Source organism: Lepisosteus oculatus, chromosome 10, assembly GCF_040954835.1.
Source record: "Lepisosteus oculatus isolate fLepOcu1 chromosome 10, fLepOcu1.hap2, whole genome shotgun sequence".
NCBI classification, from domain to species: domain Eukaryota; kingdom Metazoa; phylum Chordata; class Actinopteri; order Semionotiformes; family Lepisosteidae; genus Lepisosteus; species Lepisosteus oculatus.
Window position 1 is genome coordinate 28,193,874 of NC_090705.1, and position 14,779 is coordinate 28,208,652.

The 14,779-nt window shown below is 36.2% G+C and overlaps 1 protein-coding gene across 3 annotated transcripts in view; it reads left to right on the forward strand.

Annotated features, from left to right (window-relative positions):
* Positions 1 to 14,779, forward strand: part of ankrd28b (ankyrin repeat domain 28b) — a 70,159-nt gene that overhangs the window by 21,453 nt on the left and 33,927 nt on the right. Inside the window, exons 1-2 of one of the 3 annotated variants that reach the window (XM_069195054.1) lie at positions 11,252 to 13,020; positions 13,926 to 14,009. In XM_069195054.1, the coding sequence (XP_069051155.1) occupies positions 12,883 to 13,020; positions 13,926 to 14,009 (222 nt within the window). In that variant the 5' untranslated portion in view covers positions 11,252 to 12,882. Of the gene's footprint in view, positions 1 to 11,251; positions 13,021 to 13,925; positions 14,010 to 14,779 lie in introns of those variants that run through there. The other 2 variants (XM_006635755.3, XM_069195055.1) reach the window with 2 other exon arrangements.

Below are 14,779 nucleotides of genomic sequence, written 5' to 3' on the forward strand. Positions count from 1 at the left end.
CATAACAGTACCAAAATGCAATGTAAACTGCAACAATCACCCCCAGTAAACAACCAGTTAGAGTTTGAGTATCATACATAGGTCAAGATCAATCCTTAAGACTTAGTCTTTTTCACCTCCACTGAAAATGTCAAGTCTCAGATGCATATAAATACAGTGCAGAATAAACATGACATTTAATCAGAACCCGTAATTTGATATCGTAATTAAAGATCCCTACATGAACTGTAAAGACAATCTTAATAGAGAGGGGTCCAGAAGACGGCCGACTTAAGAACTGCTTGATTGGCTTGACCTGAGCCCTCTAAGGAAATTAAGGAGGGAATGGTAATCTTTACCAACCTGTTTAACAATGGTAGGCCAAGTTAAGATCACCATTAAAAATGTGTTTTAATGCACTGCATGAAGCGGGATGGATAAAATTAGGCACCTGGCAAAGAACTGTCAGTGGATTTTAGGGTAGTTTTTAATCAACCTTTTCTCGGACTATCATTTCCCATTTTCTGAAAGCCAAAACACTAAAACCTATCGTGATATTCAAGAGACTTTTATTAGCTGAATTGTAAGTTAAAATTGATAAGCTTCTGTACAAACAAACAGAAAATACAAAGAAGTTCATTTCCTGTGAACTGTGTGATGAAGCTGAACCATAAGAATTCTTTGGTTTTGATTATTACTATGTCTGACGTAGCAGCAGTACTTCTGATTTTTTCCAGAGTACACAGACAATGGTTAACAGGCCAGAGGTTGCTAAGAAAAGCAACTTTCCTTATACACAAAGAACAATAACAAAAAAAAGGGTCTGAGTGGTTGTAACACTACTAATATCTTTATACCAACTAGTAAAGCTTAAGATGGATTAAATTATATTATTTATCCCTCCCCCAGTAGACATTTCACAACTCCTGCATATTCAAACTAACAAAGCAGAGAAACTAAATAAGCACACAATACTGTTTACTTGACATTTAAATTTGTTTGTCATTACTCCTAGGAAATATCTTAGAAAACATGCATTATGGCTTGGTATTTCATCCAGTCTGAAAACTGGGATTCAGAGCTAAGCTTGAGGAACCTGCATACCAAAGGAAGAATTGAAGCCCCACTGCCCTTCTTAGCATCTCTCTCCTCCTTAGTATAAAAATAAAGAGCTCTGTCGGTAGAAGCTACCCTAGAAGTTTCTGGGGTCTTGAAATATTACTACAATAATTATTATACTGCTTTTTAGGGATAACTGCTTAAAAAAGGCAACAAGTTAGCATATAAAAGAATCGATATGAATATCATGTTAATAAGACAAGAAAGTATTTTACTTTCAGATAAGTCAGATCTGCTGTAAGCCAAGCTTTGATTACAGCAACTGAGTAAAAATGTGCAGTATTATGTTCAACAAATAAAAGGTTCCTGTTGGGCACACAGGCAGACTAACCACAAAGCCAACTCCAGCTTTATTTCAAGGAAAATTAGTCTCAACTTAGACCTTCAGATAAGTTAAGGTAAAAAGCCCTCCTGTTCAGCCATGCAAATTGCCACTTTGTTCCATTACCTGTACGTGTTGTGCTCAATTTGAATCTCACAGGAAGATGATGAAGACAGACTTAGGAGGCATTCTCAATAAACTGTGCCAATATATGAAGCTTCCTCTTTTAAAGAAAATCTCTGTTGATTTTTTACAGTAGTGAAGTGCAATATATTTTTTATATTGTGCACGATTGTGTGGAATTCTAAATCATGCCCAAACCATTTTTTTTATTTACTGGTACTCCAGCAACAGATTCTAATATATTATTTATTTTTTATCATTCGCAAGCTTAAACCACACAAAATATTTCCTTTTTCCCTGTGTGAAGTTCAAGTGGACCTTGTGAAATTTATAGTGGACCGGTTAATGTTTCTTTTCCTTCTGGTTTTGAAACTAATGAGCGAGTATGATGCTGTCCTTTGGATAAATCACTAAATGGGATCATTAAACAATTCAGATGAGTAAGTGTGTTAACCCTGGAAGGTCTGGATTAATTTCTTTTCAGGAAATTCAGGATAAGGTCTCCTTGAGTTTCTGCCCCTAAGTCAATTGGCAAATTAATTTCACGCTTTACATTAGTGTTCACACTTTACACAATTCTAACCAAATTGCAATGTAGTGGGGCTGCTGGAGCATTCTGCCTGCTGTGCATCACTCGGGTAGATGCAACACTTAAATGGTGGATTAATGCCGCTCTTTTTGATATATAAAGTGCTCTGATGTGAAGTATTCAGCAGAAGGAAGTATCATTAAAAGCTAAGTACTAACTGTGAGGAACATACTTGCCCTTCTTGATTCTTCAGTGGAAATTGGATAGTGTTATCAGATATGTTCTGTCAGGATGACTGAGTAACATGAGTTTACTGCTATCATCACTAGAACCTAGGCAAAAAATAATATAACTTTTGTGGAATTAAACTCTTCCAGCTTACTATTACAATGTAATACTATGAGCAATATCTGCTATGTAAATTCAAGTTTGAAAAATTTAGTTGTGATATGTATGCATTCTTTTAAAAAAAAAAACCACAATACTGATTTTTGTCCAGATACAAGCCACAGTTTCCTACTCTTTACAGGGAATAGGATTCAAGGCTGTTTGAAACCTTTTGGCAGCAAGAAGGGCTATGATTGACATGGCTGTCTCTAAACCATTGTTTGGTTACAATTAAAAGACACACAAAGCTCCTGTGACTAAAATAGAAAGACTACTTTGAAAAGCACTGGAAAGTGTGTATGAAAATTAAACGTCCTTCTTTTAATTAATGCTCAGTGCTAACTGGTGCAAATCTTGCTGTAGGTGTTCCAAGCTGCAGTCTTTTGTGATAAATATCATGCATGCAGCAGAATTCTTGTATCCATGGTGATAGTATTTGCCATCAAGACTTAAGTTGGCCATGTAGGAGGAGGGAAATAAGAAAAACCTGGACTCTGTCCCACGAACTGGGCGCTGTGCAGAACTGCTGGAACATGGGAAAGCTAAGGGTAGTATGAGACTTGAAAACATCAGTAATGCATAGGAAAAACTGCTCTGTCATTCATTTTAATGCTGAAATGAAAAAAAAAAAAAACAATTCCTAGACATGAAGCTGCTTTATCCTAGCAGTGAACCAGTGCCTTAACAGGCACAGGAAGCAAAGTGGATAGGGACTATACCCTGGATAGGCATTTGGTCCACTGTAGGGCACACACACATACTTATGTGGATATCCATCAATTTTTTAACTGCTTTATCCAATACTGAGCTACGGGGGATCTAGAGCCTATCCCAGTATGTAATGGGTGCAAGGCGTGATACACCCTTGGAAGGGATGCCAGTTCATCACAGGACATCACAGCACAGACCCAAAACGCGCATACTCACACCAGGGCCAATTAACCTACCAGTATGTTTTTAGACTGTGGGTGGAAACGGGAGCACCTGGAGGAAACCCTTTTGAACACAGGGAGAACATGCAAACTTCACACAGATTGCACCACAGGTCCAGAACTGATCCCAGTGCTGTGAGGCAGCACTGTTAAACATTGTGCAGTCCTGCCACCACCTGAGCACAGAGAAAACATGCAAACTTAACACAGGCAGACAGATGATAGGCAGAAAGCAGACTAGTATTGAATTGCTGACTGTTGAAGAGCTGCGAGACTGTGACAATTGCCATGCCAGCTTGCTACCCCAGCCCTGATGAATAGAGCTGGCATTAATGTACCATTACTTACTGATGGTTTTGTAACTTTATTATGAAGAAGACTTTTAAAATTTTTATTTAGCTATGCTGTGATACACTTTGAACACCTTGGTTTTCAACCACTAGAGGGCGTCTTAAGGCTTTAATGTAGCAATTACACAATGTAATTTCCTTTAGCATGAGCTTTTTATTTTTATTTAACATCACTGACAATCTCAGTGAATTAATTTAATAGAACGGATTTTGTAACAACATTTCTACCAATACAGGCTCCTGGTGCTGGAAACTTAACCAGTTTATTCAAACATACATATTATGATTGCTTAATTAGTAGCCTCTAAGGTAAGTCTTTCAGAAAATTCAGCAGATTTTTAAAAAATATTGTGAAACTCTTATTATTTGCCTATTAGAACTTGTTTTCTAAACATTTTAAAATGTTTATAGACTTTTTAATATTCATTTTATTTTGGCATTAATGTCAATTGATAAATTATTTGCAGTGATGACTTGGAGATCTCATTTATGTTGACAGACATTTATTTGAGTATATATCTACTTGGTGGGCCAACACAGAGGCACACAATGGCATGTACAGCAGCACCAGCAGCCATGGTTGAGCAGGCTATGATGTAAGTGTGAGTAGGCTAGGTTGATGAACTTGGTTTTCAGTCTGTATTTGAATACTGAGATTGACTCAGTATCCAACAACAGCAAATTCTCTCCTTAACTTCCAGTCAAGAGCCCTAACGACTACACCACACTGCTGCCTTAAATGCAATCAGTTAAGTACAAATAAATGTTAAGAGTGTACTTTTATCTGAGTGCTGAAAATATGTTATGGTATAGTTTGAACAGTGTGTATGAAAGAATATACAGTTAGTTCATATGTGAATATAGAGTTGCTTCAGAAAACTCACTCACGTTACAACTTCAAAGTACAGTAAATATTTGCCAATTCTACATATTTCAGTGTTCCTTACAATGACATAAGCTCTTTTGAATGGTCAAGGTATGATTCTACCACACTGATGAGCCCTAAGGAAGGTGCAGTAGCTATCTTTCGTTGTTTGCCTTGCTGTACTATATGTGAAGTAGAATTGAGTCTCTTCTTGATATTGTGAAATTATCCTGTATCCCTTAATCCATAGCAATGTCTGCCTGCTCTTAAACACACTCAGAACACTGTTTCTTTATAACCTATCTAAGCTGCCGAGAGCCAATTTAAACCAAGCAATTGTAAGGATAAGAGCTGTAAGGTTTACACAAGAATTTGTGAAGAGAGACATTCAACCCATCAAGAAAGATTGATGGCGATTTGAAGACCATATTTCCATTATATCACTTTCAATTACTGCTTGTCCAATTCAGGGATGCAGGGGAGTTGGAGCCTATACTGGGAAGCTTTGGACACAAGGCGGGACATACCTTGGACAGGGTGCCAGTCTATTGTAGGGTACGCACAGAAACACACTTGCACACTCTCACCAGGGCCAATTTTATAGAAAACAACTTACTAGCATGCCTTTGGATCGTGGGAGGAAACCAGAGCACCTAAAGGAAAAAAAGAAAAAAACATGCAAGCTCCTTGAATATAGCACCCCAGGAATTGAATTGAATCCAGGGTCCCAGTTCTGCAAGGTAGCAATGCAAACCACTGTGCTACCCAGATCATATTTATTTTAAATGATATTTCTAAAATGTTATTCTCAATATCTGCACCATTTTCTCAGTTCACAACTGCAGCAAAACTCCTTTAACAGCTGGTATTTTATTTTTGGTGAATTATTTGCAGCATGTCTCACCTCAAATAATTGGTAGAATTTGTGTTGATCTTTAGTCCTGAATTCCTACCTAACTGTATCTGTAAGTAGAATAAGATTGCTGTTCCTAAGTGGGACAGCCTCATTTTTGTAAAACATGGTTAATATTTCTGTTAGTTTTTCAGCATGCAGATTTAAAAATGTATTGAAATCAAATGAAAGAGAAACTTCCCCTTTAGAGGACATAGCCTGTTGCTCTTTGTTTAGAGAAGCGTGAGAGAGGGGGCAGGGAGAAGGAATGGCAATGGACAGGAAGCTGGCTTCATAACTTTTTCAAATAGTTATTTCCACATATGCAAATTCCCCATGGCTTCATACGCTAAAGTCTATACTTTTATTCAAATTATTGTTACAAGTCGATAGGTTATAAGATAAGTGTGATGTAGTTGTATGACACAGGCTTTCTGAGGATTGTTAATGTCTGAATTTTAAATATGAGTTGTATCAAAATAGGGATGGCATGTCAGACTCTGAAATTGTATTATTTAGTATTATAGGTGAACTGCAATATGTGCTTACATGTAACTGGGAAATTCTAAGGGAAATTCTTTAGAACGTTTCTATTTTGGTTGTTTACATTTACTTGTTAATCTGCCTGACGGGCTGCTTCCTAAAATTATGGTATTGATTGCAGCTTTTGCAGTTGTTATGGATACAGTAATTTGGGATCTTTTGCGTCACTAAAGTATGTTTCTAACTTTTGGGAAAGGAGTTAAAAAAAACGTAAGGCTCTTTCATGTTGTCTTCCTGGCTTTTCACCGCAAAAATGTTCCTACGTGACCTACATGGAGAGTTAACAAAAGTAAGTTGTATTTGTTGGCAAACCCGTCTCGAAGTTGAGACCAACATTGCTATTGGATTAAAAGAGATGTATTTACAAGCCTTCTTTTTTATAATGTAATAGGGCCACTTTACCTCACCGGACGTTTGGTTCCCTCATTCTGAATAAGGCTGTTTATGTTTGTAAATCTTGTCTATTTTGTGATGTGAATTGGAGGTTGTGAATGTTTTACTTTCGTTCTGGTTTGAAAGGCACTCACCAGTGTCGATTATTTCTTACTCTGAAATATAAAAATAGCATTGCAGATCCACTTTAAGTTGTCAGAGTTCCTGTGCTTAGTGGTGTGCTAAGAGTCACCTCAGTAGTAAAAGTTTAGATAGTGTAAAGTGCCTTTCTATTATACTATACTTTTGTAATGTGTTCATCCACACCTTTTCAAGGTTCATTCTTTACTGAGCATTGAGCAGTGTTTTAAAAGTGGTTTTACAGATTTAAAGTTTTATTCATATTTAAAGGAAACCAAAGTGAAGAAAAATGTTTCATGTAACAGTTTAAGTTTGAAAAGAATAAAATATGCTCTAGCAGTTAATGAGCTGGAATCCATACTTAGTCATATGTTCTTGTGGTTGGAAAAGCCCAAGGCTATGTGAGTCACCAACCTTTTTTTAAAATAAAAAAATGCCTTCGAAGACTCCACCCTAGAAGTCTGAAGTTTTATTTAAAAATATATATTTATGTCAAATATGACTCAGTTTTCCAGTGGCATTTGTCGTTAAGCCAGATGTTCTTTGTGGGAGGCCTTTTTCAATTTGAACAGTAGGCCTCTCCAGTAGAACTTCATGTGTATTCAGTGTTGAATAGAGGTGCACGGTAAAACCTGCATTCCGGCATTTAGACGCTCTGTAATTTCCGGCAATTTCCATCAGTGGTTTTATTTTTTCAATTTTAACAAAGATTTTCCACTGTTTACATTCATAAAATCAAATTTGATTATAAAAACAAAATGACTGTGATAATGTTGTTAACTTTAAAAGGGTGAGTAAAAAAGTCATACTAAAGGTATTTCCTGCATATCATTGGCTATAAAGTTTAGAAATATGATGGGAATTTGGAAATCACGCGGAAATAACCGTAGCTGATTGGTTCAGAACGACCTTGACTTTCATCTTTATGGGCATTCCCAATCAAACAAAATTGCGGTATGAGATAGTCAATAACACAAGGGCCAAATCTGATGTTTGGGAAGATTTTGGGCTTAACAAATGTAAATCGGATTCAAGAATTGAGGAAGGTAATCTTTAATGATTGACAAAATTCTGCATGTTGCTTAATTGTTCTGTTTCACTGTTCAGTGTTATTTCTAGTTCTTTCATTCCAATAAAACAACAAAACAACATAATTTTCATTACCTTATTTTGTATACAACTCAGTATGCTTAACTAATCATAAAATGAGAGGGTCTCCATATATAAAATACAAAATAGTTAACAGTATGCAGCGATGTTTTCCACAGGCGGTACCCAACCCTAATGTTGAATGGTGCTCATTCTATATACAAGTACTAATTTCATCTGAAGAGTGTATAAGTAATTTGAAGGAATTTACTTTGGAAATACTTGGTACTTGGCAAATTCTGGGGTCTAGCAAGGAGGAGGGTGATTAAGTACAATAAGTGCTATTATAGTAAAGTATTTTTTTACTGGCTGTTTGAAAATGAACAGTTAGTGGCTGATATTTGTTCCTGTGAGCCACTTATGTATTTTGATTTTCTTATTTTTTTATGGATGTTAATTTGCATGTGTTCAGTTGGAGTTACCAACTGATAACTGGAGTAACCAACCTGAGATCACTGTATCTTTTTTAACATTGTGTATGTGCTACAAATTGGTATTTGTCACCATAAATAGCATTATTATTTTATTAGTATATAGAACTTGAACCTGTATCTGCTAATTGATATGATTTTATGTTAAGGCTGTAGTTTAGTTTACACTAAATTGAATGATTTCCAGAAAATGTATTCCAGAGCGTTGTGTTAAAAAGAGTTTGAATTTAGTTTATATGTCATTACTTCAATTTTAGCATTAGGCAGTATTTTAGTTGTATTCAGAATAAATAATTCGGCTTTGTCTTCTTCTGCCTTTTTATTTATACATTGAAGTGATCCGGATTCTTCATGATTTCTGTCATTCTTTAGGCAGCAGTAGGAAAGTAGTGGTTGGGGCTTTGGTATTTGGACTGCCGAGATGCAAGTTCATACTCCTTACGTGTATGGCGCACTGCTAATGTACTGTTGAGCAGGGTACTGCATTCGGATTGCTTTAGTTTGCCCAATGTAAATGGGTCTTTAGTACACGAGAATTTGTAATTGTGGTCTAAATCTAAAGAGAGAAACAGTGGCCATCTGCAACTTTTAGTATCAGAGAGTTGCATATTTCTATGTCTTCTATATCACAAATCTAAGAATTCTGTGCATTTGCAACTGTTCCTGAACTTGAGTGTTTTCTGATTTGTTTGCATTCAGTTTACAGTTGAGACGAGGTCTGTGTTTAGCTTGTTTGATTGGAGTGAAGTTCTTATTTTGTAGGTAGATGGCAGCCCTATTTTGAATTGTATCAAGACCTTTGCCAAACTTCAAAAAAGAAAAATCAGTTTAAGCCTTTATCTTACAAGCCTTAGCATGTAATGATATTTACATATTAAAGATTTTATAAACAATTATTGCTTATTTTTATAAAGTAATGTTTTAGCCTCCTTTGTTCCAAAAATGCAATATTTTAGCACTTTTGTGCATTATGTATGACTTGGGTGTCTTTTTTAGAAAAGTGTTTTTGTCTTCTTAATTTCAAATATTAAAGCGTTCAATGGACTGCAATAGTACCCATGTTGCTGATTTTAAGACCAGCTCCACTGACATAGTGATCATTTTGTTTGGAGAAACTATACCATACTGCAGAACTACCATGCATGTCTAAAACAGGACACTTGTAACCAGTAAAGGAAAGACGGAGGGTGGTGCCTTGTTGTTTCAATAATATGGAATCTGCATTGTTGCCAACTCTGAATGAGACGCACTGAAATTCCTTTGCCTCCGCATGACTCTTAGTTACTAACATGCCAAAGTCTTCCTGTAAATGCTTGAACTGCTTTGTGTTGTTCATTATTAATTGTCGTATACATAATTTATTGTTTGAATTTCTTGATTGTACAGTTTATTTTGTAGTTGTTCTGTTGTATTTTTACTACAGTGCAAAATGACCCATTTGAAAGCCCTTTTGGGATTTCTTTCTGGAAATTATACTTTTAATTTTAATTTTTTTTTCTTTTTCCACAAAATATGGGAGCTTTATTATTGTTACTGGTGAGAGTCTTGGCAGCTTTTTTGATTAAACAAATCGTATATGGCTTCATATAGTTTTTGCAAAAAATATTCACTGAATATATCTGCCCTTTTCCATTCTTAACCAGCACCACATTTCTATTAGTCTGGTAAAAACCTGTTTGATGGTAACAATACAGGCAGTGTGACGCTTGAAATGAAATACCTCAATAAAGAGAAGATAAGTCAGTGAAGAAAACAAAAAAAGCAAGGCAGTGTGATCAAAGGTGTATTGTTAACCTGTGTAGAAATGATTTAACATTCATTAAATGTATTTGCATTTTGGATGTAAGATAAATAGTGCCGAAAGGTCATATTTGACTTTTAGTACCTAACCTCGGACATTCTTGGAGGTGTAAAGTAGCAAGCCATAGTTTAGCTTCTGTGCGTGTTTACTGCACCTACTGTCCTTCAAAGGTCTCATCTCAGAGTCATGGGCTCTAGTCTTTCGTAATAAGCATGACAGGGTGCATTACTTTGGGTTGTTGCTATTTTTAAAGTGATCTAATTGCCTTTGCAGTTTTTTATTTAGGATTTCTCCGTTCCACTTTAGTCTTTTATAGATTAACATTCGGCATTTTATACATTTTATTTTCAGAATTATTTCATTTTGCAAATACTTTGTAAATCATGTTGCCTGTTTTGTTGCCAAAAGGAGGTAAGGTGACTCAAATATTAAACGGGGAATCTAACCTTTTTTTCTTTTATTGGAATATAATCACCATTGTAAGATTTTCCTTTGTTACTTTAAAATATTTTCATAGGATAAGGGAAATTGCCATGTTTTCTAGTGCATGTATTTTAAGGTGTTTAATTATTCAAAATTATAAATATCGGCACCATGAACAACTTGGTTTGTGGTTTGTACTTTATTACATTATTTGGTATTGTTATTTATCTCAGATTTGTATTGTTTTATGTTTGTTTTGTATTTTTATTATACAGATTGCTCAAAAATGCCTTTCAGTCTGTTTTGCTGGCATTTAAACTTTGATGCTCTGAGAACAGTAGTACTGTAAAAGTGAAGGACTTATTTTATAGCTAATAATATGTATCTTTACCCTGTCATTTAAAATAAAAAAATGATTCTTTACAGTTGTTTGAGTATGTACTGGCAAAAGGAAGGTGATAAACATTTTTAAAGCAATGTTCAATGTTGTATTGGATTAAACAATTAAGAATTGATTACATTTGATTTGTTAGTGCTCAATGTAATGACATGGAGGCTTTAAAAAAGTTTTCATTGTAAATGAAGGCAGAAGGGGCTGTAGTGAGACATTTTAAAACAATAAGCTCTACTCTACTTTTGCAGATTATAAAGAGTTAAGACTGTGTGGTAAGGCTGAAATGCTTTAACATGCTGGTTCATATGAAAGCAGTTAAAACTGCCTGCTGGAGAGAGTCACTCTCCTATAAAGAGGGAGACTAGAGAACCACTTGCCATCGATGCCTGATTGTTTCCAGTTTCCACTGGAAAAAATATGTATTGAAGCCTAGCCATTTTTCATTTGCATAGTCCTATTGGACGAGCTGATTAGTCACTCCTCTAGCAGACTGTGCGTCTGGGAAATCCGCCTACAAGGGAACATAGCTCTAAAGAGAAAGGCAGTGAGAAGCTACTGAAAGATCTTTTGATCCTGGTCTGGATGGAATTATAGCACTGTGATGTTACTAGGTGGTTCATCAAGGCGAAAAGAGAGTGTGGTTGTGCTGTATTGCTGAAGATAGTGATTTCTCTTCTGCAGAGCTGCTGTTTTTTTTCCCACTGTTAAATTCACATTTTAAAGGCTCCGAGCTTCTGAAAGTGGAGGATTGTAATACTAAAGAGGACTGCTTCTTGCAAAAGTAGTGTTTTTGAACAGTGCTAAAGAATATTAAAACAAATGCTCGAGGAACTGAACTAGGCTGTAACATTTTACTGGATTTCTTAAGAAGTGAAGCAGAAGATAATAACCTCCCTTTTTATTGCTTCGTATCAAAGCAGGCATTGAAGTGATAAAGGGCTTCTGCTGGAAGTGCTCAGTGGTAATTATTCCAGCTTTCACACACAACAGTTCATTCACTACTGCAAGTGGAGCATACTAAACTAGCACTGCACCTCCCCCTCTTATTCGACAGGAAACTGCAGTGAATTCTGCATCTTCAGGACTAAGGGGACACTTGGGCATAAGCACAGAAATCTCAGTGCCTATGAGAATATCCTGTGTTTGCTGTTTAATTATGTGCTTCCTAGCACTGTAGATGGATTCCCACTGGAGCACATGGACTGACTCATCGGACTTTATGGAAATATATTTCAGTTACCCAGTAGCAGATCTGCTGTACACCCACCGTGCTCAGCGGCAAAACAGCACATAAGCATCTTGTTTTGTGTCAGCTAACTGAAAGAGGGAAGCATGCACAAGCAGGAAGGTGCGGGATAATCTGTACGGATAATCAAGTGAGACTTGTAAACCTCTGTGAGCAGCTTGGAACAATCTGACCTGAGGACTACAATGGGGAAATGGCACTGACCTTGTCTACAGCCTGACTTTTTTTTGTTTGGCTTTCTGTGCGATTTTTGCTGCTTCAGATCTCTCTTTATGTCTTGGTAACATGGCTTGCTGCTTTCACAGCTGTTTACAGACTGCCGTCCTGTCACCCACAACAATTATCACTCTGTGCGGATGAACAACCACTCCGGAGAAGGCAGCCTGATCAGCAGTGTCACTATCCCTGCTCTTGTACGACTGGTTGCACTCAGAGTTAAAGAATATTCTCATGTATGCAAAGGATCAGATGAGCTTAGCATTGTTTTAATGTGCCTGACTAGCTTGTAAACAGGAAGAGTATTGTCAGCGCAGTTGCTGGATGCAGATGTGAGTCATATTGCTACTTTCAGCAGCGTTCTGAATGAATGGGGAGTTCGGTGGCTTTGAATATTGGCTTAAAATAATCAAAGTAAATGATCCATAACTAGAACCGTCTATGTGCAGGTTCTGCTCCTTTGGGTTTCAAATGTAAAATGTGAATTTTTCTCCTTCTTGATTAATATAATGAGCATCTGATTGAAGCGTGCTTTAATTATGAAACTTGTAGTGTGGACTTCTGTGCTTCCCTGTTCTCTGTCCTAAAACAGCGTTTGTTGGGCAGCTGTGTATCTTACTTTGTTGCGGGAGCAGTGCATTGGAAACTTTGGAATATTATAGAAGTGAATGAAAGCAGATCGGATGAGCCGAGTGTGCATTGTTGTTTTAGAGGAGGAGGAAGATGATCCCTCCACTTTTGTTTCGAAAGTTTCTCAGGAACATTATCCCCTGCCTGCATCTAACTCAAATGCTCAAGATAGAAAGGTGAGAGATGTAACTTTTATAAAATGTGTTCTGTCTTACTAGCTCTTTAAAGAAAATGAAGTTTTGGAAAGAAACAGTTCAGTAGTTACAGTGCCTTTGTGGCACTTTCTCAGAGGCTGGAGGGATTGTGTTTTTGTCTTAGTCTTGTAAATAAGACCATTACATTAAAGTATTTACAGCATTTAATGTGTTACTCTGCTGCGTCTAGTAATGTGACTGTAAAAATTTTTAACACTGTCTTAGTTATAGAACTCAAAAAAATATTATGATTAGAAATTTGATGTTCATAAGAGTACAACGAGTCTTGTCTAAATTGAAATTTAAGGTAACATTGGTCAGCTTTTTTCAGGGGTGCGTGCTGGGCAAATCCTTGTTTTTTATTACATGCAAAATATACAGTGATATGCAGAGATAATTTTCACTCAAAGATCAAAAAGAGTTAAGACATAATGCAACGTTTCAGACGTTGAACATTTTTAGGTGTCTTTTTTTACTTTCTAGTGTGGAATTAACTTCTACTTTTTCCTTTGCAGCTCACGCACGAACATAGCTTCCTGTTGTAAACCGAAATTGTAGTTGATAATTTGTGCATTTTTGACTATGAAAAAAAAATAATTCTGGTAATTTTCTACAGAAGATCTGTTGGAAATTTGGACAATTCCTATCGAAAAACAGACATTTGAAACAAATGGCGTTGGCATTGTCCAATTTTTGAACTGCTCATTTTATACTGGGAGGAGTCCATTTTCCTGGAAATGATTAACTCCTACTTTTATACTGAATAGAGTATTTGATGCCAGCTACAACAAACTGATGCGTAAGCGATCCCATGGCACATGGTAGTCCTAACATGTAATCCTGTCAACGGGATATTAATATATTTATTCCTCTCTCCTCTGTTTCAGCCACCACTGCTGAAAGCTATATTTAATGTGGATCCAGATGAAGTTCGCTCCCTCATATTTAAGAAGGAAGATGTAAATGTACAGGTAACATGTCTTGTGTAACAGAAGATGATTTTCTGTAATGTGAAATTTCAGCTGCAAAATAACTTCAAATTAAAAAGTAGTTTGCTTGGTTAAGTGTTTCCAAATAATACATTAACATTTATCTTTGGCATTGCTCACAAATGCCATCTTAATGAATATTTTTGGGCATTATAAGTATTAGGATCATTTTGACTTGAATCTTGTGTGAATATGCATTTAAAAATGTTTTTCATATGACATATGGTATTATTGAACAAGCAGAACAATGTCAAACTTGATCAGTGCACTTAAGTATGAATTCAGAATTCATTTTTTTAAGTAAACATTGTTTTCTTTTACAAACCTACTCCATAATTTTCATTTGATGAAAAAATGAGTGTTGGAAGACAGATGAAGAACAAATCCTAATTGCTTCAGACCCCAGACATGTAAAACTGCTCCAGTGATCTGTAAATACCACTCCTAAGATTTCTGTCTGCAGACAGAATCATCTGACTTGTTTTATGGGAGCTTCCATTTTACGCCCTTTTACTCCTAGTGCATTCACTGGACTGGTGGCGTTTTGAATATGTTTTGCATCTAGGCCCTTTGCTGCTTTAAATCATAGCACATTGTGAGATTGCTGAGGCTTCTGCTGGTGTAAATGCATTTTGGCTACTCAGTGTTTTATGTTAAGGAGAGCTTCAGTAGAAATATATAAGAAGAAACAATAAACAGCCACACAGCAGCACAGAATTGCAGGTTCACCTGGGTTTATTATCCTTTAATGG